The sequence below is a fragment of the Prunus avium genome, chromosome 2 (assembly GCF_965620075.1).
Source record: "Prunus avium chromosome 2, drPruAviu1.hap1.1, whole genome shotgun sequence".
Taxonomy (NCBI): Eukaryota; Viridiplantae; Streptophyta; class Magnoliopsida; order Rosales; family Rosaceae; genus Prunus; species Prunus avium.
This window is the reverse complement of record NC_142285.1, coordinates 38,905,619-38,933,380: the sequence shown is the minus strand read 5'-3', so window position 1 is coordinate 38,933,380 and position 27,762 is coordinate 38,905,619. Positions and strand designations below refer to the sequence as shown.

Below are 27,762 nucleotides of genomic sequence, written 5' to 3'. Positions count from 1 at the left end.
GCTTTTTTAGAAAATTCAAAGCCCAAGCCCATCTCATGAGCCAGGCTTGAAAAAGCCCATCGGGCCGGGCCGGGCTAATCCCAATGGGACGGGCCAAAATGGGCCTAAAAAATAATAAGTGTAAAAATAAAAAAATAAAGAATAAAAAAATTTATAAGGATGGTATGAATAAATATGCAAATGTTTGGTGATGTGTTAAAGAAAAGTATGATTATATTTGGTGGTATGATTATGTTTGGTGATATGATATGTTGTTTGTCTTATTATATATATATATATATATAATTGTTGTACTAATCATCCAATTATAAACTATGAATGAGTAGAATTCAATGGAAACAAACACAATTTTTATAACAAGTAACAAAAAAAAAAAAAAAAATAAAGATGGGGATTTGTCATTCAAGTGATGTAATCCTAATCCTAAACCCTTATTTATATATAATTATATATGTATGCGGGCCTAACGGGCGGGGCTTTTGTGGGCGGGCCGGGCCGGGCTTTCATGGGCTTAATCAGGCCGGGCCTATGAGCCGGGTCGGGCTTCAAACACCCAAGCCCAAGCCCAAGCGGGCTGGGCCCTCTCAAAGCCCATAATGGGTCGGGCCGGGCTTTTTTTCAATAGGCCGGGCGGGCCCCTGTAGGCCCATGAGCCCGCGGGCCAAATGATGAGGCCTAGCTACAAATAATCCTAATTGAAAAGTCACATTTGCCCATCAATAATCTAAGAGATGCTTGTCACGTCATCGTTTTAAATAGAAAAAGTCACAGACTTGACAATAGGGACTAATGGTGCAACACAACACCCAATTGAGTGACCTATGCAACTAATATTTAAGTTGAGTGACCAAAATGTAACTTCGAGTATAGTTGATGGATCATTGCTACGAATAACCCATTTTTAATAAAAACGGTATACTGTCGTAGTTTGACATTTAAAAAAATGACGGTCGATTTAATGACGGTTTTGCAGTAGTGGTGGTATTAATAACAATAGTATAGCCGCGCGGCTATACTATTTATTTTTACAAAAAACCCACCTGGCGCTATCGGCCATTTTGCCATGTGTAAAAATAGTACAGCCGTCCAGCTATACTATTATTATAAAAAAAAAACCGTGTATAGCTGCCCGGCTATACTATTTATTTTTTAAAAAGGGGATCGGCCTTAGCTACGTGTCAAAAATAGTATAGCCGCACGGCTGTACAAGTTTTGAAATAAAAACCGTCGTATAGCCGTGCGGCTAGACGATTTTATTAAAAGAACCCCGAGTATAGCCGCCCGGCTATATTATTTATTATAAAAAAAGGTACTACATGTTTCAAATTCTGATGCTTGCTGCTAAACGGGGGGTGTTAATTCTCTTGATGGCGTTGCATTTCTTCTCTGTAGGACTTTATTGCTAGGTCTCATTAAAGAAACCATCAACAAAGATGTAGCTACATGCATGACAATACTAAGGAATATTAACCACGTATCAAGGTGTGCTTATTACTATTGACTTTCACATAGCAATTCAAAGCATTATATATATATATATATATATATATATATATATATATATATATGCAAGGTCAATACGACTGTTTTTGAACTGCTTCATTCAATATTATTTTTCCGTTCACCATTTCGGCTAACCTGCAAGTTTTTCCATTCATTCAACTCATTATCCCTCCCTCACCACCTCGACTAACCCCAAAAGTATTTCCATTCATTCAACATGTTTGCCCGAAATAATAACATTTGCAATGCATAAATTCTTCATTACCATGATAGAACGTCGTAGGTTTTGTTGGATAATTAAAGTGAGTGGTAAATTTGGAATTTTGAAAAGTGTGTGAGGGTATAATGGGTAGAAAAATGAATTCTAGATGGGTTAGTTATCGAGTATTCTAATACCACCTCCCACCCGAAAGTCAAAATGTGAGGCCCACTTACTTCTGAATTTGATGTGAAGTAAACGCAAGAATCGGAGTTCAATTCATGATTTTAATTCCACTTACGAATTAATAAACACGACATGAGTTTATTTGAAGCACATCAATTGCCTTGTACTTGAGTCCCGATTAATTTATAATTCTACATTACATTGTAACCTATTCATTTCAAATTTTTAACTATTGTATGACTGATGAACGTCTTTTTTAAAAAAATTTAAAATTTTAAAATCCATCACCCAGAAAAGGGCAGGAAATGAAAAAGCATGCCACCCGCCATTTTATTTGGCAGGAAAAAACGGTACTTTGAAATAGCGGGAAATCCCCTTTTTATTCGAATTGTAAATATCAAAATTCCCAGTTTAAATTTCCGAAATCTTTACACCCCCAACAAAGTTTCATATCCCGCCACAAAACAAAACCACGATCCACGCCACGCGTATTCCCAAACAATACCCACCATCGATCCCACTTTATCGACGTCTCAAAATCACCCAAACCCAAACCCAAGGATCAACGCCTTCACCCGTCCCCGCTATAAATAAACTCCTCCCACTCATCCCATTACCTCACCGCACGATCATCTCACATTCTCAATAACTCCATCTGCAAAACGACCCCGTAAGCTTCGAAGATGTCTGGCCGTGGAAAGGGAGGCAAGGGCCTGGGCAAGGGCGGCGCCAAACGGCACCGTAAGGTCCTTAGAGACAACATCCAGGGCATCACTAAGCCTGCGATTCGAAGGCTCGCCAGAAGAGGAGGCGTGAAGAGAATCAGCGGCCTCATATACGAAGAGACCAGGGGTGTTCTCAAGATCTTCTTGGAGAACGTGATTCGCGACGCCGTGACCTACACGGAGCACGCTCGGAGGAAGACGGTGACCGCCATGGACGTAGTCTACGCGCTCAAGAGGCAGGGCAGGACCTTGTACGGATTCGGGGGTTAATTTTGTAAATTCAGGGATCGAATTTTGAACGGTCCAGGTTCCGCGTTGTAATTTTTCGCTATGATTCGAAATCGAAGTATCTTTTCTTTGTTTGCACTTTGCCAGTAGCACTGAGTTGTTGTGACGTCCGATTCAATCGCCATCGCCATCATTTTGTTTTTTTAAATTTTATTTACCGACTCTAATTTTTTTTTAACTTACCGGCAAAAAAAAACAAATGCTGTTATTGTGGGCCCGGAAATTTCTGGACCGCTAAACTTTTCTGACGTGGCATAATCATTTTTGTGGGTCCCGCTACTAAGCCGACAGAACCCAAACCCATCGTTGTCGAGAGTTCAATCTTAACACTGTAAACCCACCGAAGTCGGCTGGGAACGCCACAACCTTCCTCTTCTCTCTCTATGCCATCTCCCAAAGCCCAACGATTTATGGTGGTATATCCGTAATTACCCGGATTGGGCGATGGGCATTCCGTGCGACGACGTCGTTGTGATCAAGGAGGGCAATACTCCCAGCGAGCCCTCCGTCGTCACGGTCAATTGTCCCGACAAGGCCGGCCTCGGCTGCGACCTCTGCAGAATCATCCTCCAGTTTGGCCTTTGCATTACGAAGGGAGGTAATTGATAATTCGATCTCTCATTTTCTCACCTGGTTTTTTGGAAATTTCATGGTTGGGTTTGTCATTTTAGATTTTGGTTTTTGTGTGGTGTAGATTTTTCGACGGATGGAAGATGGTGTTATATAGTGTTGTGGGTTGTTCCCCATCACAGCTCGCTCAAGGTTGATTGGGAGCGCTTGAAGGATCGGCTTTCCTCTGCGTGCCCACCTTCATGTTTCTTCTCTTTTTATCTCAATCAAGTCTCTAATGTCCCCACACCTCCTCCAGTCTATCTGTTGAAGTTTTGGTGCCATGACCAGAGAGGCTCACTGCATGGTGAAGATCACAACTTTCTCATTACTTGTTCTCGGGTTTTTTTTTTATAGTTTTTATTTTCTTTAAATTTTTATGCATTTATATGTTTGAGTAATGAAGAAGTTATTGTTGTTTTGTGTACATGTAGATGTTACCAAAATCCTCTGTGAGCTTGAAATTCTGATTCAAAGAGTCAAAGTGATGCCGACCCCAGATGGCAGAGTTTTGGACCTCTTTTTCATCACAGATTGCTTGTGAGTTTTCCTATGCAAGGATTTGCACCTTCAGAAAATTGCATATCAGTATTGTAGTTATTAATTTTGGCAACCATAGTAATCAGGAACTATCGACCTTTACTTCAATTCTCGTATTTGTTTGTGTTCCAAGCATGCTTGACATTAAGGTGCCGGTGTTTGCTGTTTAATAGTTGTATGGATTGCGAATAACTCTTTAAGACATTAAGATTAGATGCGAGTCTTAAGATCTTCCTGTTGGCTGTGACCCTTTTGAGTCAGTTATTCCCACAGTTTTAAACAAATGCATTAGCTTGGAAATACATAAGATGAATTGTCTGATCAGGTTATAGTTTTTAACTCCTCCACCCTTTTTGCTGGGACAACTACATATGTATTCTGGCTTATTAGTGCCTTGCATTTCTTCTGGTAGTATTTTGATTTTTGGATATTTATTCTAACCAAACTTGGGAATTCTTTCATGTTTAATGAGAATTCGTTGTCCCAACAATTGCTTCATAAGGGTAGTTTCTGAAAGTACATAATTTGATGAAGTAGTAATTGCTCAGAAATGTTGGTTATACTTTGCAACAGTTATTGACCCCCATTATTTGGTGCCACATAATTTCAGGGACTTGTTACACACAAAACAGAGGAGAGATAACATATGTGAGCATCTGATGGCTGCTTCAGGAGAGTATTGTATCACCTGTGAGCTTAAGTTGCCAGGGCCTGAGTATGAAAGTCTGCAGGGGAATTCTTCTCTTCCACCAGCCATTGCTGAAGAATTATTTAGCTATCAGCTGAAGGATGAGGAAGCCTATCCAAAAGCTCTCAGCTCAAATATGGGAGCGGTCAAAAAGGCTAGTATTACAGTGGATAACTCATTGAGCCCTGTTCATACGGTGCTGCAAATACAATGTGTTGATCAAAAGTGCCTCTTTTATGACATTCTGAGGACTTCCAAGGATTGCAATATTCAGGTACTTTTTCATGATGTGTTGGAATATAGTTACTAAGTACCATTCTTTGGTGCTTGCACCTGTAGATGTTTAATAAAAAGAATCTTCAGTTTTGCTTTTCAGTGGTCATAACTACCCCTATTGAATGTGTCTTTTGTGTTAGAATACTTATATATGTTTGCAATTTAGAAATTTACTGATATAAGTCTTTGTTGTTTCTCATTTAGATCGCTTATGGTAGATTCTCTTCAACTAAGAAAGGCTTCCGAAATTTGGACCTATTTATTCAGCAAACAGATGGAAAAAAGATTGGGGATCCTGAAAGTCAGGTTGCGTTGTGTTCTCGTTTAAAGGAGGAGATGGTTCACCCATTGCGAGTGATCATTGCCAACAGGGGCCCAGATATTGAACTCCTAGTTGCTAATCCAGTTGAGTTATGTGGAAAGGGGAGGCCCCTTGTGTTCTATGATGTTACACTAGCACTAAAAAAATTGAGAGTATCTATTTTCGCGGTAAGAATTTGTTCTGAGTTTCCTGTCATTTTGTGCCATGCCCCCTTTCTTCATCTCATTATTTCATTGCTGATGTGTAGGCTGAAATTGTAAGGCATTCAACTTTAGATTGCCAGTGGGAAGTCTACAGATTTCTTCTGGATGATAGTCGTGAATTTCCGTTGGCAAGCAAACAAGCTAGAGGTAAGATTGTAGAGAAAGTTAGAAGAACCTTGATGGGGTGGTGAACTGTTAATTTTCTCCCCTTTTGAGGATTGCAGTCTTCCCATCTAGTGAGTGTGCTGTACAGCAGTTCCATAAAAATAGTTATAGTTATCTGCACTAGAGGAGTGTAGAGTCTCTACTGGCTATTTTAGGATGAAGTTCACAGTTGTGTACTAGGACACTTCTGTGAGACTGCAGAACTATGTTTGTAGCTTTTGCCGCAAGGCTTGCCGTCCTGCATAAGTACTTCTGTTTTGTTCAAGTTTGGAACATATGTGTATGTTGTATTTTCATCTTCTGCTTATATCGAATGGAAATGTATTTTCTGTCTTCTTTGTATCCTGAGATGTGTTCATCTGAAAATGATGATTTGCTTGTGCTTAATCTTTTCTGATTATACTAGAAATCGTTATAATTGGGGTTATTGTATTATTTCATCAACGATGTTGGGTCAGGATTTCTGCTGATTTGGTGGTTATGGTTCATACTGTACGTAAGGGGTTCTTTGCTGAATGATTTAGTTGGGTTCGCTAGGCCCAAACTATTTGTTTGGGTCTTTCATCCTCCATGTTTCTACTCACCACACCCAACCCAATTGCAAAAAAATTTCCGGGTTTTTCATATTTTATATTTTCTTTTCAATTTCTTATTTTATCCCATAGCTTTGCAAAAAATTAAAAAATTCAGCAGGCAAGGAGAATGGGAAGAAGTTATTTGCTCTTTAAGTTTATTTTAAGAAGAAAAAAAAAAAGAAGATAAATGAGTAACATTATTTATTTGATGGCTATAAAAGTTGGTTTTTTTCTACAATAAAATTTTGAGAGTTGAAATAAACTTCATGCCTATTCAATGAAATAATTTTAAACTTGAAAATAACATTTATTGGCCTTTGGAAAGGTGGCAATATGCAAACACCAACTCCAAACACAGCCTTACGACACACGTACACATGGAGGTAAACTGTGCCGTCGTACAAATCACGCTCATCCTCGTCGAGAAATGAAGAAATAAATGCGCTGCTCTCCGCTTCCAAATCCCCAATTCCTTTACTCTAGGGTTTCCCTTAAACATGAACTAAGGTACTTACTCTTCCCTTAGACACATATTGCATGTGTTTGTGTATTTGGTTTTGAGTTTTGAATAAATCGCTCTGCCAGTGAATTTAAGAGTATGCTTTGTTTTCTCTTCCTTTTTGTTCTTGGGAATACAGCAGACAGAGATGAAATTAAGAAAACAAAGAGCTCCTTTTATAGTGCTGTGATTAGAGTTTTATTTTTATTTTTTTTATTTTTATGGGTTCAGGTAAACTTTCGAATTTGAAGGTGTGGGTATATTGTAAAATGAAGTTTTAAGGTTGAGATTCATACGCTTGTTAGTTTGAGTATAAACCCTGTTGGTCAGAACTTAGACTTTTGTTAGAATCCAAATTGGAATGATTGTGAATGGTCCTGGTTTCATGTAGTTAGTTTTTGTGGTTGTATTAGCAGTTTGGAGATTCGTTGTGCAGGGGGTTGCTGCTTTCGGGAGCTGGGGCTTGTTTTGGATTCTTTTCTTCCTAGAAAAAGATATTGTTAAGATATTTCCTTGAAGGTTTACTTGGTGATCTCTAACATGAGTCTGAATAGAAGCCGAAGCCCAGAACGAGGGAAGAGGTTCCGCAGCAGTGAACGCGCATCTTACCGTGATGCCCCATATCCTAGAGAGCGCCGCAGTCATCGGTATCCTGTCTCATTTAGTGTTCTAATATCTTGTTTTTAGTGTGCTTAATTTTTGAGTATGTGTTCTCTTAATGCTCTTATGATAAAAATTTGATTGCTAACGAATCACAGTTTTCATATATCGCACCCGAACTTTGATTTCTTGATATTTGAACTCCATAATTTTGTTAAAACTGAGATAGTCTATTGCTACTTCATCTTTAGTTTCATATCACAATTGATTATTCTGTTGTTGTCCAGGCAAGATTATCTTTGCAATAAATGTAAACGGCCAGGGCATTTTGCCAGGGATTGTTCGAATATGACTGTCTGCAACAACTGTGGACTTCCTGGGTGAGAATGTTTAATTTCTGCCAAACCTTTCATTTTTCATATAAGGTTTAGAATTGTAGAAAATAGGTAAGCATGGAGAACCGCAATTCCTGATAACCAATTACTGATAGTTCTGTCTTTTTTTTTGCGGTAAGTGTTTTTGATATTCAAGTCCTATATATTGTATCAGCCACCTTGCTGCTGAATGCAACTCAATAACTTTGTGCTGGAACTGTAAGGAGCCTGGACATCTTGCAAGCCAATGCTCAAATGATCCAGTCTGTCATATGTGTGGTAAGATAGGGCACCTGGCTCGGGATTGTGCGAACCCTAGTCTTCCAGCCCATGATGCAAGACTCTGCAACAACTGTTACAGGCCAGGTCATATTGCAGTGGATTGCACAAATGAGAAGGCTTGCAACAATTGTCGTAAACCTGGTCATCTTGCTCGCAACTGCCCCAACGAACCTGTTTGTCACACCTGCAACATAGCAGGTCACATGGCCCGCCAGTGCGCCAAGTCAAGCCGGGCACCAGACATCGGAGGCCCTTTCCGTGACATTATGTGCCGTAATTGTGGGCTGCCAGGCCATGCCATCCGAGAGTGCGTATCCATTGTCATCTGCAACAACTGTGGTGGGAGGGGTCACCAAGCTTATGAGTGCCCTTCTTCTGCCTTGATATGCAGTCGTCGTGGCATACGTAAGTATTGACCACCTAATGGGTAGAGGTCTCATTTGTTGGATTTGCTTCTCAAGTTGTGCTACAGAAATTATGGATCTATCTATTCTAAATCTCATCCTTCAAAATCCATCATATGATATAATGTGTGAGATGATTTTCTGAACCAATCTGAGACTCTACAGTAGTGTTAGTCTTGGCCATTAGAGTTGGAAATTTGGCCTTCAACATAAGTTGCTGGGCTGTTGCTTGTGCTTTTGAATGAAAATTTCATCATATTTTCATGACAGAAAGAAAAGTAAAAGACTAGTTTAAAGTCGCTCTCAATTAACCACTAGGTGTGGTGCGGTTAGCAAATTGCTATTTTCAGCTGGTGAGTTACTCCGTGCCTTAATGGTAGGGGTTTGAAACCCGTTAAAAATACTTGCCGAACCCCGATAGGAGATTAATCCCACCCTTCGGGTCACCTCTTGGTATATTTTTTTTTAAAAAGTCGCTCTCAACTGCAGCTTCAATTGACCAGTCTATGCTACGAAGAGATGCAACCATTTTCAAAGACTGCAATATACAAGTCCGCAACTTTATATATTATATTCCATCGACCTTTGAGATTTCAAACACCACAATACAAGCATTTTCTGAGAGAGCGAGAGGAAGGGGAGAGAGAGAGAGAGAGAGAGATGTGCACGTTAGAGAGAAAAGGCAACATCTTCATCCTAACGCTAACAGGCCTAGGCGAGCACAGGCTCAACCCCACTCTCATCGACTCAATCCAATCCGCACTAACCCAAGTCCGGGCCGCCGTGACCACCACCTCCGCATCGTCGTCACCGGCAGCCTTAATCACCACCGCACATGGCAAGTTCTTCTCCAACGGCTACGATCTCTCCTGGGCCCAGTCCTCCCAATCCCGGAGGTACCTCATGGACGCCAAGCTCCGGTCCCTCGTCTCCGACTTCATCTCACTCCCCGTGCCCACCATCGCCGCCGTATCAGGCCACGCCTCCGCCGCCGGGTTCATCCTCGCTCTCAGCCACGACCACCTCCTCATGAGGCGAGACCGCGGCTTCATCTACATGAGCGAGCTCGACATCGAGCTCATTTTGCCGGCTTGGTTCTTGGCTCTGATCGAGAGCAAGGTCGGCTCGCCGAGGGCTCGGCGCGACCTGTTGCTCAGAGGCGATAAGGTGACGGCTGACGTGGCAGTGAAGAAGGGGATCATCGACTCGGCGCACGATAGCGCGGAGAAGACGGTTGAGGCCGCGGTGAGATTGGGGGAGGAGTTAGTTGGGCGGAAGTGGAATGGACACGTGTACGCTCAGATTCGCAAGGACTTGTTGTCTGAGGTTTTAGATGAGATCCGAAGGGATAACGGTACCGGCATGAGATCGAAACTGTAGCTAATGGGTCGAGTCGGGTGGGGATATTGGACATTTTGGGCCAATACGGGTCGTGGAGTAGGTGAATTTATTAAATCTGGGCTGGTCTGCTTGGCCCAACATGCTCAGTTTTCTACTTTTGTCTTACAATTTATGTGTTGAAGTCGTTCTATGTTGACCTCCCAAACAAAAAAGGTTCTTGTAATATTTATAAAAATATATATAAAAAGATGGTTATCCAGTCGAATATACTTTATTTTAATATATATATTTTTTAATACAAACGATATTGGAGAGGAGGATTTTCTCACAAGGAATTCAAACATGAGGCTATTGATCTGTGAGTCAAGACCATTTCTGCTAGTCTAAAGGTATTTGATTTGTTAAGTTAACGAGTTAGCGAATTCAAATCATAATCGAATTATAAATTGAAAGTCCCAATCCATACTTTATTAACAAAATCGAGTTCCTACTCGTATGTCTTGAAAAATAAATACTAATAATAACATCCGACTCTTTTGTTTTGACCGTTAAACTTATTTAATTAACGAGAAATCAACAACTGACCACGCAAAGCAAAACAACATCATGGCAGGAAAACAAATAACATACAACAAAGATGAAAGACAAAAAGCAAACTAGCATCCAAAGGGACAGGCTCATCGGACAGAGAAGTAATCTCCCTAGAGGTTTACCTAAACTTGGAAAATCAAAACTTTCTTTAAGGATTTGAAGAACATGCATTGTATGCAATTTCCCACTCCTCTTAGTGGTGGCACTATCTGTTTCCTTAATTGAAGTCATTTACTATATTTTACTTGCATACTAAAAATTTGAATTAGTCGGGATGGACGTGATGTTTTTTGGAATGCATTCCAAATTTAGAAACCCATATCTAATAAGGAAGTCACAAAAAATATAACCATGTATTTCTATATGGGAAATTCCAGCAGTCAAGTACCATCAAAATCAAATCTAGATTCTTTTATTACGGGGTGTTTACGAAAAACACTTGCATAAAACAGATATAACATTATTTTACTATCTCCTGCCAATCACGATATGTGATGCGTAATTACTTTTTCACATGTCATTCTGTGATTGGTCGCAAAACAGTGCTATTCCTGTTTCATATAAGTTTTTCTGGATATTTACCCCCCAACATTACCCCCTAAAATATATATATATATATTCCAAACTTACCATAAAAGACATCATATTGCACTCAAGTCTTAGGACCTAATAAGAAAGAAAAAAAGAATTAAGCCTGTTAGTCAAGACAGTGTGCCAGTTTTCTTGCATTCAAGTTCAATCCTCTTCTTCATACATCATATTGATTTGTTAAAAAAAAAAAATTCCAAAAAAACACTTGAAAAATCACAGTCTCACTTCCCACTCAGCCCCCCCATTTTATTCCCAAATGTCCCTTTACCCACATAAAAGTGACAAATTCTAGCGCATGCCAGCTAATCACCCTCATAAAACTACGCCAATTCCTCCAGCTAATCACCACCATTAGACCGCAATTTAAGAATCTCCAAAAAAAAAATCATTTTCCCAATCTCTGTCTCTCTTTCGCAGACTTGGTTTCATTTCAAGCACAACGCAGTTTTTATTATTATTTTCGATTGCTCAAATGTAGAGTTGAGCTCGCAGAGAGAAACAAGAACGAAGGCTTTCTTCTCTTCCACCTTACAATCTGCCAACGCAGAAGAGGGAGTGAGATTTATCAGAGAGAGAGAGATTCGGTGGCACCCGACGACCCGAGCACCCATGTCTTCGGGCTATAACAGTCCGGCTCGGAGCCCCGGGAGTTCGAGGCTTCAGTTGGGTGGTGGAGGTGGAGGAGTCGCCAGGTTGAGATCTTCGTCGCTGAAGAAGCCCCCTGAGCCGCTGCGCCGAGCTGTAGCCGATTGCCTATCGTCCTCCGCGGCTAGCTCCCACCATGCCAGCACTTCCTCCACTGTGCTCCTCTCCGAAGCTTCTAGAATTCTTCGGGTTCGTACAATTTTGGGTTGTGATTTTGCTCGGTCTTGGTTTGGATCTTTGAAATGCCGGTTTCGGCTGAGGAATTTAGGTCTTTCAGCTTGTGTGTGTGTGATTTGTCTTTAAAATGATGGATTTTGAATGAATTTGAGATTTGAACTCTGTTTGGTTGCTGAGAAGAACACTAGGAAATAAAAGAAGTAAAGAAAGAAAGTGATTACTGAGTTTTATGGCTTTAAGATAGACAATTAAGCTGAATGGTAGCCCAATGGATGTGTTTGGTTTAGTGAGAGTAAGGTTTTGTCTTTAGGTAGTGCAAACTTATACACATTGAAGATGAAATGCAAGGATGGTTTTAGCTTGCTACATTTTCTTAGCAACAAACAGAGCACGAGTGCTGAAAATGGTTATTCTTAGTGTGTGTGTGTGTGTCCTTTTTGAGTTTGTATTGGAGGGAGTATTTAATGTGGTTTCCCTACTCATGTGATTGGTTTTTAAATTAAAAAGTCCTTGCTTGGATTACTTCATTATATTTAATTTCAAAATTTGAAAAATGCTTCTTTAATTACAGTCCTGCTCAGGTGAGCAACAGTGAGCACCAAACAATCTAATGGCTTAGAACAGTTATATGCAAGGTGATATAAGCTCTTTATACAAATTTACAAGTGGCTGAATAAATCTGACAATTACAATAAATTAGTTTCTTAGTTGGCGTTCAAAACAGTTGCTCATCTGAGTGGTTCTATGTTTAATTATACATATTTGGAGAAAGTATTTTATTGCTGGTTTTCAAATTTATTGGCTATGGAGTGCGTTTAGATTTCTCTGGCTGTCTTGGCTTGAAGTAGAGTTAACACGTGTAGAACATAAGTTCCTTGAAGAGGAAAGTCTATTCCTTGTGTAATTATATCCCACCTTTATTCCTCTTCTGGATGGTTGCAATTATTCAGCTACCACGCTTGAGTGTATCTGACGTATGATTGAGATTTTTTGTTGTTGTAGTGCATTGCTATCCTCTTATTTGACGAACTTGCATTAGATTCAATTTCACATTTCACAAGTTAAACTATTATGCTTGGCAGGACTATCTGGCAGCCCCTTCGACGATGGACTTGTCTTACAATGTGATTTTAGAACATACCATTGCTGAGAGGGAGCGCAGGTAACTCTCGTAGGTTTTCTTTTCCTTGATTTAACTTAAATACTTGCCCATGAGCCTTAACTCAAGTCAGATTTGATGGTTGGGCGGAGGGTAGAGATACTAGGTTCAAACCTCTATTTAAGGGTTTAGTTTAGGGAAACAAAAGAAAAAAACTAATACTTCACATAGTCCAGGAATAATTGGTGTCCAAACCAGCTCTGGCGATTCTATTTCGGATAAAAAACCCAGCTTTGGTGATTCTTTAAAGGAAACCAAAAAACCAGCTTTGGTTGTGTACTTCCTGGATCTGCATCACAAGATTGAATAGGCCATAAACATATATTTCCAGTAACCTATTTATCAAAAGTCATGAAAGGGTAAATTTGGGAATACCTGTAACGGCAAACCATAATAACTGCAAGTAAGTTGTGTATAGAAATAATATTTTTGATACTCACCAGAGCTTTGTGTAAAAAAAAGTAAGTGGCTAATATAATAGGTATTGATATGACAAACCCTAGAAGAGAAGGTGAGGGGTAAAAATTTATGGATTTTAGGTAATGGTAAATAAATATGCATATGGAATACAATAAAGAAAGGAGTTTGCAATCAAACAAATAAAAAAAGGTGATGATAGATATGTATGGGATAGAGTTATAATAACTATTCGATTAATACATAGAAGTAATAATATTGAGATTAGAAGCACAGTGGTACACTGGTTAACGTTTTAGATACATTCACCAATATGTGTGTGTGTGTATTTTGTGTTATTATATATGCATGTGTATTGTCACCATTTGCACCTGCTTGCCAATCATTATAATTTTCTCTTATATGGGTGCCGATCCTTTTTCCTGATGTTGCTTTTATTTATGCCAGCCCAGCAGTTGTTGCAAGGTGCGTGGCACTTTTGAAACGTTACCTTTTAAGGTAGGTTCTTCAAAACCCTGAGACCTTTAATGATTCTGATAACTTGATGTATGAATTATTGTTTATATCGCTGCTGTGCTCATTTCTATTAATTGCATCCGGTGCATATTGTGATGTCATTGAATTATCTTTTTCTTTGCTTGAAAATAGACTTTGCTGTATTCTATCCGTTCATATTCCTTTCATGGTCGTAATTGTAATTTCTTACATTTAGAAGGGTGTCCGTGGTGAATACACGTGTAGGGACTGATATGCTGGTTTTCTGTCGTGGTTTCTTTCTGTTCATTGGTGATGTCCTGGCTCCTGATTCTGTAGCTTATTATTGTTTAAGTGCAGTCCTTATAAATTTGTTCCCTACATTATCTCCTTCCCCAGTGCAGTCCTTTTGTAGGATGTTGGAGAAAATATTGATAGTAAAATATAGTGTAAGAATGATAGTTCGCTCCCATAAATATAGCCATCCCTTCCCCATCACATCAATCTCACAAGCCTCTGATTTATCTAAATTTTCTTTCTTCCGCTCCATTTACTGCATTGCAGTTAATTATAAACACCAGGGGGTTGACACCTGCTATGTTGACACTGATGTGAATATATCTTCTGTTGTCTTTAAAGTTACCCACAAATTGTCATCAGTAGGCCCTTTCACTGGATGCACATTCTATGTGCATGGAATGGGGGAGAAACATTTTTCGTACGAGAATAATTTCTTACAATTTTGATTTATAGGACTATAATTTCTTATACTCTCCATAGGTACAAACCTAGTGAAGAGACATTACTGCAGATAGATCGGTTTTGTGTAAACACCATTGCTGAATGCGACATTGGTCCAAACCGGAGATTGTCTCCATGGTCACAATCATTTGCATCCACAACATCAACAGCATCAACAACATCTACAAATATTGTTCCTTTGTCTGTACCTAGTTTTGCTTCTGGGGCGCTTGTGAAGTCATTGAACTATGTGCGCTCTCTAGTGTCTCAACATCTTCCAAGGCGGTCATTCCATCCGGCTGCTTTCTCTGGAGCCCTCTCTACAACTAGACAGTCTCTTCCGAGTTTGTCTTCTTTGTTGAGTAGATCCTTTAATGCGCAACTAAGCCCTGCACATAGTGAACCTTTGGAGAATAAAGATGTCACAACTATGTCTATTTTGAACTTATCAAACATTGAAAAGGTTGATGGAATGGGAGATCTTGAATACTTTGCACTTGACGTTCTCAAGTGGCGTTGGCTTGGGGAACAGCAGTCATCATTCTTGGCGACTGACAGGTAATCACAGATACTTGTGTGTGCCTTCTTATTGGTCAGTTTACATTTTATTTGATCATTATGCCATGTTTCTTCTATTGGTTAATTAACTGACTTGAGTACTTGACATGCTCCACTATCAAGTGATCGTATTGTAAATCACCAAGACATGAGAACACATAATCTACTAGAAGTAGGTGCAGCAGCTCTACTTGTTGGAGATAAGGATGCTAAAATGAAAGGTCAAGCTTGGAAGTATTTTGGAACTGCTGGTATGCCTTATCTGGATCAACTGTTGCAACCTTCACCAGTAACAACAATTACTGATTCTGCCGCTGCGCGTTCCCACTTGAGAGCAATAACAGCATCTAAGCGCACTAAATCCGGCCCTCGTCAAATATGGTATGCTCTTCCCTCCTGTATCATTTTCATGAAATTGTGGTGAACTTTGTTACAGCATTTGAAAAAATTGTGTGGAAATTTGGTTTCTTTAATTTTGTTGCACGTATTTCTGAGAAACTACAACAGGACATAAGCATGAAATTTAAAGATAGTCCTGTGACCAATTTTTTATTTAAAGATATTTCTTTATCACCACTGTTTGGATATATTTCTTTTACCACCAGGTGATTTACATTGAAGCTAATCTCTTGTTAATCCCTGTTTTCTGTGGCATATATTTTTTTTAAACCTTCACTCACTAGTCTTAACCTCTGCAACTATAACTTTGATACGATAGTAAAGTTTGACCAAGTTCTATTTTGAACATTGCACATCAAAATTTCAGGGATGATTCTCCGGCAAGCACATTTCGTCCACGGGCTAAGCCGCTATTCCAGTATCGTCACTATAGGTAACAAATAATAAACTTTGTTGATTATGATTCATTGTATTCTTTATACCTTGGTCCACTTCTGATTGTGGGTGTGAGGGTTTTGGTTTTAAACGTCCCTTTCATTTGTTAATTTCTTGATGTGTTAGAACAGAGGGCAACTTAGTTGTTAAATTCATAGTTGTAGTAGTTTCCACTTATGTTTATAAACTGGAAATTCAAATTTTTAGTGTTATTTGTTACTCTCTCTTTCTGCATCTCTTGCTCACCATATTTTGGTTGTGGATTAGTGAACAACAACCGTTGCGGTTGAATCCTGCTGAGGTTTGTGAGGTCATTGCTGCAGTTTGCTCTGAGTCATCTTCGCAGAATGCTAATGTGATGACAGGATCATCTAGATTAAATAATAACTATGGAAAGCCGTCGATGGATGCTGCAGTGAGCGTCCTTATCAAACTTGTTATTGACATGTATGTTTTCTATGCATTTGGCAAGTATTATTACAGTTCATTCTTGATGCCATATGTTTATTCTGTATGCTCTCTCTCTCTCTCTCTCTCTCTCTCTCTCACACACACACACACACACACACACACACACACACAAAACTAATTCCCGTTTTCTGCCTCATTGTGTTTTGAAAATCTCTTTTTGTAGGTATGTTTTGGATTCTGGAACTGCTGCACCTCTCACTCTGTCTATGCTCGAGGTGATGGTGAACTACATTATAATTTTTGATGATTAGAATATGCAGTTCTCTTTTTTCCCCCTTGTTTCTTCGTTCATTATCTTACAATGTTTTATTAATTAATCTTTCAGGAAATGCTTAATTCTCCAAGAACAACATGTAGGGTTCGTGCTTTTGATTTGATTTTGAACCTTGGAGTTCATGCTCATTTATTAGAGCCAATGGTGACCGATAACGCTTCCACGATTGAAGAAGAGTATTCTCAAGACTCATATTTTGACAGTGAAGCTAAGCTTGCAACACAAGGCATGAGAAGATCAGATTCTGTTCTGATGGGCACTTCCTCAGCTATTCATAATTTTGAATCTTGGATTTTAAATATTTTATATGAGATATTGCTTCTTCTTGTTCAGGTATATTAGCTCTGTCATATTTGATATAGCACTGCCATCTTGGATGCACGGAACTTTTCGGTTTTAGGTTACATAGAAAAATTGGCCAAGGGAAAAGGTTACATGAAACAAGCTACAAACTAGTGCTGTTAATTTATAGTTGAAAATGATACAAAGAAAGACGTACCAGTTGTCCATCTAAAATAAGTTTCCAACTAAAACGAAAAAAGTTATAGTTGAAATGACAGAATTAAAACATATCTCCCACCCTTTAGACAAAGAAGCCATACTGATGGCAGACTTCTGCTCCTCTTCCAATGAGAATCCTTCGCCTTATCTTTGAAAATGCTGTAGTTTCTTGACGCTGAAACAAATCCTAGAACACATTTTAACTATACTATTTTCCTTTCTTATGTTTTATCTTCTTATATCGTGGAACTTATTGTCATCATTCTTTACCATCTAGTTCTCTCTTTCCTTTCTTGCAGATAGAAGAGAACGAAGAATCTGTCTGGGCTTCTGCTCTTAGCTGTTTGCTTTATTTTGTCTGTGATAGAGGCAAAATCTTGAGAAACCGGATAAATGGCCTTGACATAAGGGTGAGATATTTTGTAATTTTGTATATCAAGGCTGTAATCATTGAGAATATTCAACAGTGAGTTTGTTCTTAGTAGTGATTATTGGAAACCTCTCCTATAATACCAGACGTAAGGCTGTTTATGACCTTATATGTCTAGTTTGTATCAAATATGCCTTAATCTACAAAGGCAATTAATATTTCTTCTCTATCGTATCAGTTATGATTTTCATGTTGGTTTTAATGTTACTTCCTACTGTCAGGTTATTAAGGCACTACTAGAAATTAGCAGGAAGCATTCTTGGGCCGAAGTAGTTCATTGCAAGCTTATTAGCATGTTAGCAAACATGTTTTATCAAGTACCTGAAGGAACCAACAAGGCTGTTTCAAGTACCCAATTGTTTCTGGTGGAGCAAGTTGATCTGATTGGTGGAATAGAGTTTATTTTTCTTGAGGTATGGTAATAATTTATAGTGAAACTGAAACAAAAAGAAAAGAAAAAGAAGTAAGATTAGCTTGATTAGAAATAAAGAAATAAGTAGTTAGTTGATTCCTAGCATTTAGCTAAGACCCCTGGTAATCACAATCCTTTTATTGTCTGTGAGTTGTAAAGCATTTGCCTGATGTTGTCACAAGTTGTAAGTGCTTATCCTTATTCTCTGGGGATGTGAAAGCAATTTTAATAATCTAAATGTGTAAAAATCACTTTCGGAGACGATGTACATGCATACTCAAATATCGTGTCCCTATGGACGATGGCAATAGTCCTGTTATTTGAGATAAGCTTTACCTAAATGTTATTTCTTATGGTCATGATTTAGGGAACTAATCTATAAAAGTTTTTGCATGCTTAGTAAAAATGGTTTCTTTCTACCACAAAATTTATCTGATTCCAAGCAATAATTCTTTGCAATGCAGTATTCACTTGCAAAATCAAGGGAGGAAAGGAGAAATCTCTTTTTGGTGCTTTTTGACCATGCCTTGCATCAAATAAATGAAATATGCATAGCTACCGGAGTCACTGAGTATAGTGATGATGAGATTCAGCCTCTTGTTGCCCTGCTCAATCTGGCTGATGCGCCCGAAGCTTTTTATATATCTGTTAAGCTTGGGTTGGTAGGCATCGGGGAAATTTTGAGGAGTTCTATTTCTGATGCATTGTCTAGATATCCAAACAGTGAACGGCTAAATATGGTAATGTCTCAAAAGTTAGTGTGTTGGGTTGGTGTGAGTCAATGTGCATTTATGTTCTGTTTGTTTGTTCTCAAGATTGTGTTTGCGCATGCGGTGTGTGGGTATGCTATGCTTCTTCTTTTTTATCTCTCATGGTTACTCTTTCAAGAGTTCAAACTATACTGTATGCAAATTCAATGCTGCATTTTGTTAATCTAACCTTCACTTTGGTTCTCGTATTCTGAAAATGTGCCTTGAGGTTCGTTCTCATCTTAAGAAAAGGTGACTTTGAGATTGGTTCCCTTTTTTTTCTCTTTATTTTTTATCGGGTTGACTTTATCTTTTTTCTAGAATAGATAAGTCTGTATGTAATATATGTGGCCATGAGTCTGATCTGGGCATTGGACAACCTTACTGTTAAATGCAGTCGTTGTGCATGGCCTTGCTGTAGCAAAAGCCTATCAGATATCTTAGTCTCTCACTCTCAGAAAGACTCCAGAACTTCATATTGAGTCTAATCTGGGCATTAGGCAAACTTACTCTTAAATGCAGTCGTTGTGCATGGCCTTGCTATAGCAAAAGCCTATCAGATATCTTAGTCCCTTCCTCTCAGAAAGACTCCAGAACTTCATGTCATGCATTAACAATTCTATCCTTTTTGCATGTGGTGTGTACCCTGTATAAATTTCTGATATGATTTATACAAATTAGGTTTCTGTGAAGTTCTTGACTAGTATCAAATTGTACAAAACAGTACCTGTGTCCAGAGTCAATTGTCTATAGTTATGTACTTATAAAGTGATTGTGTAATCAATTTCATATAGGCTTTAGTTGAACTTGATCTTTCAAATCCAAAATCTCTGTAGCCTGTAGGTGTATTTGTTCTCATTATTTCCAGAGCTGGAAAAGGCTCCCTTCCCTTGGTACTGCAAGTGGGTGGACTGGTTGTTTGATTTGGACTTTCTATGGTGCAGTCTCCTGCATTCAGAGTGGGCCCCGTGTAGGTACATGGACTTAGCCATTCAAGTCTAACCAGCGCTCTCTATTTTATTTGGAAAGAGAGGAGCTGGAGCCTTCAAAGCTACTCACTTGAATACTTGAAAAGTAAGATTACCAATTATTAAGTTGATTAGGTTGAACTACAACCCAGCTCCTCCACTTTGGGTTTTTTAATTCCTATTTGCTATCCTACTGTTGGCATGGATAGTGGTGGGCTGGCTGATGAGCTGTTGTGGAGTATCACATGTTATGTTTTATTTGCACTTTGATGCTTTACTGAGATATTTCACCAGTTTCATAAATTGTTGGACAGTTATTTTTTGTTATATATTTTCATTTCTTATTGGACAAGTCAATTAGTTACAACAATTTATCAAAGTTGCTGCTATCTAAATAAAATTTACTTTTACTCTACAGCTGTTGGACAGTGTGATGGACAAACTTGGTGCAACAATAAGTTCATTTACTCATTTGGACACGGAGTTCTCACATATGATGCAGATAACCAAATCTTACAAGTCTCTGGATAGCATTGAAGGGGCTGTTCTGAGAAATGGTGCTGGCATGAAAGCAAAGCTCTCATGGGCCATTTTACATTCCCTTCTTCATTCAGAAAGAACTACTTACCATCGGAATGGGTATGTCTGGTTAAGTGACCTGCTTATTGCAGAAATTAGTGAGGAAAGGAATACAAGCATATGGTCAAATATCAAAAGCATGCAGCAGAAAATTGCCCATGCTGGTGTTCATGATTCTGCAGTTGCTTCCGATGTTCCTTTGCCCATTTGGCTTATGTGTGGGCTTTTGAAGTCAAAGCACAACTCAATCAGATGGGGCTTTTTGTATGTTCTTGAAAGGCTTCTCATGAGGTGTAAAATTTTGTTAAATGAAAATAAAATCCAGCAATCACTTGGAAGTGATATTGGCAATATACGCAAAGATAGCCGTCTTGAGAAAGCTAATGCAGTGATAGACATCATGAGTAGTGCCTTGTCCTTGGTTTTTCAGATAAACGAAACAGATCGCATCAATATATTGAAGGTAATTATTTAAGAACTAGAAAATGTCTTCACTAGATGTTACAGATGGTCTTCAGGTCCTAGAGATGCATATAATGCAAAAGCAGGAAGAGGCAACCGACCTAAATGCATATGCTTTGATTAAATTGTTTTTAACCTTTTGTCTATGAATGCTACCTTTGAATTTGAATGTTTGGGAACACATAAGGTGTACCACTTCTCGAATAGTTTAACAGATGGCATTGTGGGGACTGTGAAGTACTTCTCTAATTATTTTGCTGCTGGGTCAAATGAGAATGTAAAATGTTTGTTTGCGTATAATCGTATTAGTTATATGTTGAATGTTTCTTGCCCTTAATGCTAGACCTTATTAGTATAATGTTGATAAGGCTTGGCATCATAACAAAGTATATTCTTATAAAAAAGATTTACTGGCTTGGAATTCTGACTGATATGCTTTAATGTAAGAGAAAAGAGATGAAAAATCAAATTTAGTTCATCTAGAGCAAATCTGTTTTCCTCAACAATATTGGAGAATTTGCTTTGGGCTGATGCAGAGTCCATTTTTATTTTCCCCTAAGGCATTGTGTATGTTTCATGATGTAATGAAATTCCATTGTGCAACTTTTGATTAGCATAGATTAGTCTGTCTCCCTTATCTCCTATTTTTGCTGGTTTTTTTAAACAGATGTGTGACATCCTATTCTCTCAATTGTGCTTGAGAGTTCCTCTAGCAAATGCAACAGAGTTTGGAGATGATTCACAGCTTGGTAGGGTTCTTAGTTCCATGGAGGGAAATAAAAAAGTTGATGAGAAAGAAAATTCTGACCAGGATGTCCGTATGGAAGAAGCCAGTGGCAGACCTGTCCACAGTAATAACAATCGTCTTGATCATGAGACAGAATCAATGGCAGCACTGCTTCTTCGAGGACATGCCATAGTTCCCATGCAATTGGTTACACGTGTTCCAGCTGCTTTGTTCTATTGGCCATTGATTCAACTTGCTGGTGCAGCAACGGACAACATTGCATTGGGTATAGCTGTTGGAAGCGAAGGAAGAGGGAACCTTCCTGGTGCCACATCTGACATACGAGCTACCCTTCTGTTACTTCTAATTGGTAAATGTACTGCAGATCCTGCTGCTTTCCAGGATGTTGGTGGGGAACAATTTTTTAGGTGATTCTGAAATTCTATGCTAATGCTACCATTGCATGATCTTGTTATTTTTTCCTTTTTGTGTGTGTGATTTGATATGTAATTACTTTTAAAACATAAATTCAGGGTACTCTTGGATGATACAGACTCGAGGGTGGCATATTACTCTTCAGCTTTTCTTCTGAAGGCAAGAATGCTGTTTCTCCCTCCCAACAAAGTACAATGTACTGAGTATGTGATGAAATTTACCCTGCTAACATATTTAATTTGGTATTTTACAGCGGATGATGACAGAAAAACCTGAAAAGTACCAACACATGCTTCAGAATCTTGTCGTTAGAGCTCAGCAGGTGGGCCTTGTTTTTAATGCGTTGCATGCCATCGCACATTTTCATATATGATTCCTGAAAAAGATAATGTCATCTTTTTTGCATTGAATTATTCTTTTGTCACACCTTTGATTTTGATATGGTGTTCGAAATATACAAATCCTGACAAAGAAACATTGAAGTGTATGAACTCGTTTTCTTTATAGGAGCAATATCATATTGGAAAATTATGTTTGACTAGAAAACACTGTTGGGAAGTATGATAGTATTAGGCATCCTGATAAGCAACTAATATAGCATTCAACCATTGGATTCCTATTCCTTGTAAGAAGAGCCAGAAACATTCGTTATTATTCCAAAACCAGCCTTTCCTTATCCCGTATAGGGAGATTATTTCTAGTGAATTACTCATCCTTGTATTTGTGTTTGTATTGCTGATTAACATGGTTGGCTAATTTGTAACTGCTAGTAGAGGAGATTGTTACAAGGTAACTTATTGCCTACACATGTCAGAAGTACAGTTGAAAAAGATGTAAATCATCGTTTATAAATACTTGTAAGAAGAGCTGCATTCCAATTCCTTGTAAACTTATTGTTTTCTTATTGGCCCTCTTTCTACCCTTTAAAAAAAAATAAAAAATTTGCTTTGAAATCTGGGTTGTCTTTCAATTACTTTAATTTAGCACTGATAGTTTTGGGACTGGATAGTCACATCTCACTGCCGTGTTTGCTCTGTGCAGAGCAACAATGAAAAGCTGTTGGAAAATCCATATCTTCATATGCGTGGAATACTGCAGCTGGCGAACGATCTTGGAACTGAGTTGTAATCTGGTGATGCAGATTTGTAGATGTTGCCCTTGACTTGTAGAAGAGTGCTTCCAAGCACAGAGCTTTGTCCCACCTCTATGATGCTTATGCTATTCTTCAACTGGGATAAGCTTAATTTTGTAAGCATACATGAAACTCTTCGGAATATGATTTCTGAAGGTACTTCAAGTGGCTAAGAAATGGAGTTGAAGACAAAATTTTGCAGTTCTGACAAAAAATAGTAAAGACAGAGGGTAGGAGATGTATTCACTTTTTGGATAATGCTGGAAAGTCTTTCCTACAGGACACAATGCTCCAACATCAGCAATCAGTGCCTTGTGGTTGTCTTTCTCAGATTATTAGAAAATGCTGAGACAGATTGATATCTACTTCTCAAATCTTCCTCTCCATATTGTACAATTATGTAGTCAATTGTTGGGGGGCGCCTTTGTTTTGTAAAATATATGAAGTTCATGTTCAGCTGAAGGATTATGACTGGGGACTCGTAAGAAAAGAAGTTACGAAGAGCGCAAGTCGTTCAAGAAAATTTTGGAAATGCTTAATTTTTCTTCTGCCTTTCGTTCTGCCATTGGACATTGCGATTCATGGGCCTAACATGTAGGCATATCACCAGGTACTGCCACCTATCTTCAATGCTAATAAAAGTGGTCCATTTATGTTATCATTGTATTTCCGAACACCAGTTTTCTGGCTTCTATCTTATTGCTGGTATATATGCAACTGCGTCAATATATACATGCATTATTATTTATTTGAACTATTGGCTCTAGTTGGACCCATTAAATTTGTTTCTATCTAGGTTCAACTTGTTACATGTACGCATGGAAATAATCTGATTATTTTCTGTTTCGTAACCATTAATTTTTGTGAACTCATTATGATTGTTATTATTTGTAGCATGATCATGACATTATGCTGAAGTTTTTTTTTAAATATATATTTTGTGTGTGAATGCAGTGCAGTTAGTGTGCATTACGATGCCAAGAGACCTTATGGGAAACTTTTGGAAAATATACTGTACAGAATCAAGATTTCCATTTCCTCAAAGCCTTCATTATGTTTTTGTAATTCCTGAAGGCGATCTTGATGCTGGCTTTTATGAAAGGCGTACATGGGTAATAATTTTTTTTTTCTTTTTACATTTGTTAACTCATAGAGGTTCCATCAACCCGACAGCAACGAGAAGAGAATCGATCTTTGTATGTCTAGTGGACTGGATACCAAGGTATTAGAGGGTAAGATTGGATGCTAGGCCCTCGAATTCCATTATTAGGGGCATTACTGGGTGTCTGTTTTTTCAGGGCATCCTAAAATGTGCCTGCTATGATTTTTGGATATTCAGGTTTATTTTTGACATTGTAAATATGTGATTTTTTTCCCCTTTGTTTCCTTCGACTAATTGATGATTGTTGTAAAATGGCTGTAGAGAAATTTAGCTTTTTGGCATGGCTGTTGAGAAATTTTGTTTTTCATGTATGACATCCAAGCGATTGATTTCTGAGAGAAGTATGATTGGTTTTTATTTATTCCTTCACTTGAACCTTGCTGAATGATTTCTATATTTGACAATTATGCGTGCGTGTGTGTGTGTGAAGGGGTACACAAACCCAGTGCCATATTTCAATTGCTAATCACAAAAGCAAAAACTTAGGGGCCAAGGCCTACATCACTACGCCCCTGCTTTTGCACCTTAAAAATATCCGATCATACTCCGCTTGACGTGTTGATGTAATTTAATTTCATCAAATCATGTAAAGTAAAATGTAGCATTCGTATTGACCCAAATTGAATAGAAATGCTTCCAACATAAAATCATTAAGGATGCTTTAAAAATAAACTTATAACAAATGAGTGAACCATAACATAAGCCGATAGAAATGATCAACCATATGATATAAATACTTTTCGGACGATCGCAGCGGAAGGCAGGAAGAAGTATTTTGCTGGCCAACAACGGCCGAAAAATCTATCAGTGGTGTCCATGCACAAACATGTATCTTTTGTTTTCTGTTACAACTCTTGGAACTTACTAATGATGTAAGATAGATTCAAAGGAGCAAGTAATTCTAGTAAATCGGTAATGCTCCATATATGTATATTGCCAGTTTGTGACTTAACCCCCTAAACTACCAGTGTGAGCAATTCATATCTGCATAGCTTTTAGGCGGTAGTTCTCCAAGTCAGCGTCCAGATCTTCTGCAGTTACCTTCTCACGAGGCTTCTTCACCTTCCCACTAGGCTTCTTCACCTGTCCACCACCCCTTGCAAGTCGAAACCCACCAGCACCACGGCCATGAAACAATCCCCTGGCACTAGCTCTTCCTCGGCCACTGCCCAAGAACATGACAAAAAATACGTTGAAAGATTATTGGAATCCCTTTCCCTAATAGTGCCATTTTCGAGTGTAACCAACCAAATGCAGGTCTAAGAGTGCAAAAAAATTGTGAAGAGACATTAGCTAGCGAAGTTCTATTCAACATAACTCTTATCAAATGAGAACCGTTTTAACAGGATTCTTCAACGGTATTAGACTGCACTTTCAAGCATGTGACACAAGTTGCCCAAAAATTTAGCTAGGCCCAATTGACAGTGATACACAGTATACGAATATAGTTTCAAACCCAAAAGAGAGAGAGAAACTATATACCTTTGGAAGACAAAGTTTGGTTTTCCCGGAATGCTTCTTGTACTTGGAGGCACAGAAATAGGAGCAACAGGATTCACTCCTACAAGCTCAATTTTCATTGGCTTTCCATCAAGCTGAACATTGTTGTATTTCTCAATTGCTGCAAGAGCATCTGAATGGTGTACAAAGATGACTTCCGCTGTTCCCTAAATATAAGCAAACCTTCTAAGCCACCAAAAGGCAACATGTTCTTTTAAACAATCTACTGATGTACAACAGGAAACATACCTTTGATCTTCCGCTCCTATCATAATGGACTGTATGTCGTTTCACGTGACCAATCTCAGAGAAGAGCAACTGCCAGGTTGCATTGTAGTAATTAACTTTTCCACTTAATTTCCAACAAGTTGTGGATACATATATAACGTCCAAAGAAGATTAAGTTTAAAACATAAGATGGGTGCTGATGTAACAATTGTCATGCAGAAGTCCTAGCCTAACAACAGTAAGAAAAATGAAGAAACATCCATTGAGGACTGAGCAGCATCCTATGTATTATTAGCAACTGCAGAACCATACCCTATAAACACCATGCATGCACATTTCCATGTATACAAGCAAAAAACAAAGAAATAAAAGAAATTAATACAGACTAGTGTTGAAAATCAATATACTTCGTTTTTCAAATGCTGCCACAAAACACACAAGTTCAATTATTTATCTCCAGTATGCCCATCCTAATAACACTAGATTGGAAGAATTCAGTGCATATCCCAAAAAATCATTAGATACAGGAGGCATGAAATGACACATTCTCAATCTTGGTTCCAGGAGAACTTTTCTTGCTCATTGAGCACTCCACCTCCAATCCTACATAGATTACAAAGACTATCAAAAGACAGACCCCATTTCAAACAAACCCCAGACGGAGATTCAGGGTCACAGTAGTATAGTGACCATATATATATATATATATACACACCGCACACCTGCAACCCCCATCTCAGAATCTGGAAGTCAACCACATAACCATATATACAGCTCTGTTTTCTTCTATTTTTCGTTTTTTTTTCGGTGATAACTCCAGTTTGTCATAGTGGTGCCCTCCTTACCCACATAGAAATTTCACCAAACCTCAACACGTTATATACGACACAAACAAAGAAAGCATATAATAGAAATGAATTAAAAACTAAAAAGAACTACCTCAATATCGCTGTTAGAAACATCATAGTCTAAGTTAGATAGGTATAATTTGGTGCCCTCCTCTGTGTATGTGCCTCCGCTCACTACCATTTCTTGCTCAACGGTTGTTCTCACCACTTGCATAATCTGCAACCCACATTAAAAACACACAACAAAAACCTCATACATAACAGAGCCAAATGCTTGTTTGGTTCCCGAGAAAATGTAACTTGAAGAATTTACGTGGCGTAGAAAATTTAAACACTCAAAACAAATCTTAGAAAATTTACTTCCCTGGTTCTTTCTTTCAAAAAAATAATTTGCAGCATAAATATAAATATATAGTATTTTATTTAATTTCTTTTTCCATGCTTATTCTTAGCAACAACCAAACAATAGACTAAAAACTCATCAAACTTGAAAATGCAGGAAAAGAGAAACCGTAGCACACCGGTTGAGCAGAGTACGGCGCCGTTCTGACGGTGTTGCGGTTCATGAGCCGACGAGTTGGGCCCGGGCCGTAGCCACGGCCACGGCCTCTGAAATAACCATGATACCCTCCGGGTTTCTTCCTTTTCGCAATGAGGTCGTCAAGTGACATGTCCAGACCCCGGGGCATTTTCGGTAAACGCTGAGAGTTGAGGTTTCGCGAGGACAGTGACAGTACGGACAGTGAAGGGGTTTTGCATTTGCAAAGCTCACTCCACTGAAAGAGTGGTTTAATGGGAGCCAAAAATGTATATGGCCAGCCAAAGGCGGTTAACAATTGTTGTCTTCAGAGGCACGCATGTTTCGTGAAATGCAGCCAGAAATGGGACACGTGTCGATCACAAGCAAAAAGCGGTAAT

At 38.6% G+C, this 27,762-nt stretch overlaps 6 protein-coding genes across 7 annotated transcripts; 5 read left to right on the top strand and 1 right to left on the bottom strand.

The window, feature by feature from the left end:
• The first annotated feature begins 2,353 nt into the window (after nucleotides 1–2,353).
• Nucleotides 2,354–2,979, top strand: LOC110756699 (histone H4). Its single transcript, XM_021958154.2, has one exon. It carries the CDS (start codon nucleotides 2,572–2,574, stop codon nucleotides 2,881–2,883), a length of 312 nt encoding a protein of 103 aa, XP_021813846.1. The 5' UTR covers nucleotides 2,354–2,571; the 3' UTR covers nucleotides 2,884–2,979.
• Nucleotides 2,980–3,232: 253 nt separating this feature from the next.
• ACR9 (ACT domain-containing protein) lies at nucleotides 3,233–6,046 on the top strand. Its single transcript, XM_021958151.2, has 6 exons — nucleotides 3,233–3,499; nucleotides 3,596–3,817; nucleotides 3,945–4,050; nucleotides 4,661–5,012; nucleotides 5,219–5,503; nucleotides 5,584–6,046. The coding sequence occupies exons 1-6, from the start codon at nucleotides 3,346–3,348 to the stop codon at nucleotides 5,728–5,730; spliced, it is 1,266 nt and encodes a 421-aa protein (XP_021813843.1). The 5' UTR covers nucleotides 3,233–3,345; the 3' UTR covers nucleotides 5,731–6,046.
• Nucleotides 6,047–6,601: 555 nt separating this feature from the next.
• On the top strand, nucleotides 6,602–8,548 carry LOC110756698 (uncharacterized). Of its 2 annotated transcripts, none has more exons than XM_088248189.1 (4): nucleotides 6,602–6,786; nucleotides 7,195–7,425; nucleotides 7,666–7,758; nucleotides 7,928–8,548. In XM_088248189.1, exons 2-4 carry the CDS (start codon nucleotides 7,319–7,321, stop codon nucleotides 8,448–8,450), a joined length of 723 nt encoding a protein of 240 aa, XP_088104315.1. In that variant the 5' UTR covers nucleotides 6,602–6,786; nucleotides 7,195–7,318; the 3' UTR covers nucleotides 8,451–8,548. The 2 variants fall into 2 exon arrangements, with proteins under 2 accessions (XP_088104315.1, XP_021813845.1); XM_021958153.2 differs by having other exon boundaries at nucleotides 6,603–6,786; nucleotides 7,215–7,425.
• Nucleotides 8,549–8,812: 264 nt separating this feature from the next.
• Nucleotides 8,813–10,046, top strand: ECI1 (delta(3), delta(2)-enoyl CoA isomerase 1). Its single transcript, XM_021958152.2, has one exon. The coding sequence runs from the start codon at nucleotides 8,958–8,960 to the stop codon at nucleotides 9,816–9,818; it is 861 nt and encodes a 286-aa protein (XP_021813844.1). The 5' UTR covers nucleotides 8,813–8,957; the 3' UTR covers nucleotides 9,819–10,046.
• Nucleotides 10,047–11,256: 1,210 nt separating this feature from the next.
• Nucleotides 11,257–24,634, top strand: LOC110756640 (uncharacterized). The gene is made up of 18 exons (XM_021958080.2): nucleotides 11,257–11,795; nucleotides 12,866–12,945; nucleotides 13,807–13,857; nucleotides 14,614–15,132; nucleotides 15,256–15,513; nucleotides 15,899–15,964; nucleotides 16,234–16,413; nucleotides 16,601–16,652; nucleotides 16,763–17,044; nucleotides 17,512–17,622; nucleotides 17,864–18,055; nucleotides 18,519–18,794; nucleotides 20,190–20,813; nucleotides 21,480–21,967; nucleotides 22,073–22,133; nucleotides 22,228–22,296; nucleotides 23,016–23,716; nucleotides 24,061–24,634. The coding sequence occupies exons 1-17, from the start codon at nucleotides 11,571–11,573 to the stop codon at nucleotides 23,100–23,102; spliced, it is 3,621 nt and encodes a 1,206-aa protein (XP_021813772.1). The 5' UTR covers nucleotides 11,257–11,570; the 3' UTR covers nucleotides 23,103–23,716; nucleotides 24,061–24,634.
• Nucleotides 24,635–24,945: 311 nt separating this feature from the next.
• LOC110756711 (THO complex subunit 4A-like) lies at nucleotides 24,946–27,621 on the bottom strand. Its single transcript, XM_021958169.2, has 5 exons — nucleotides 27,366–27,621; nucleotides 26,936–27,061; nucleotides 26,018–26,086; nucleotides 25,751–25,935; nucleotides 24,946–25,433 (listed from the first exon to the last, which is right to left on the bottom strand). The coding sequence occupies exons 1-5, from the start codon at nucleotides 27,531–27,533 to the stop codon at nucleotides 25,247–25,249; spliced, it is 735 nt and encodes a 244-aa protein (XP_021813861.1). The 5' UTR covers nucleotides 27,534–27,621; the 3' UTR covers nucleotides 24,946–25,246.
• Between the last annotated feature and the right edge of the window lie 141 nt (nucleotides 27,622–27,762).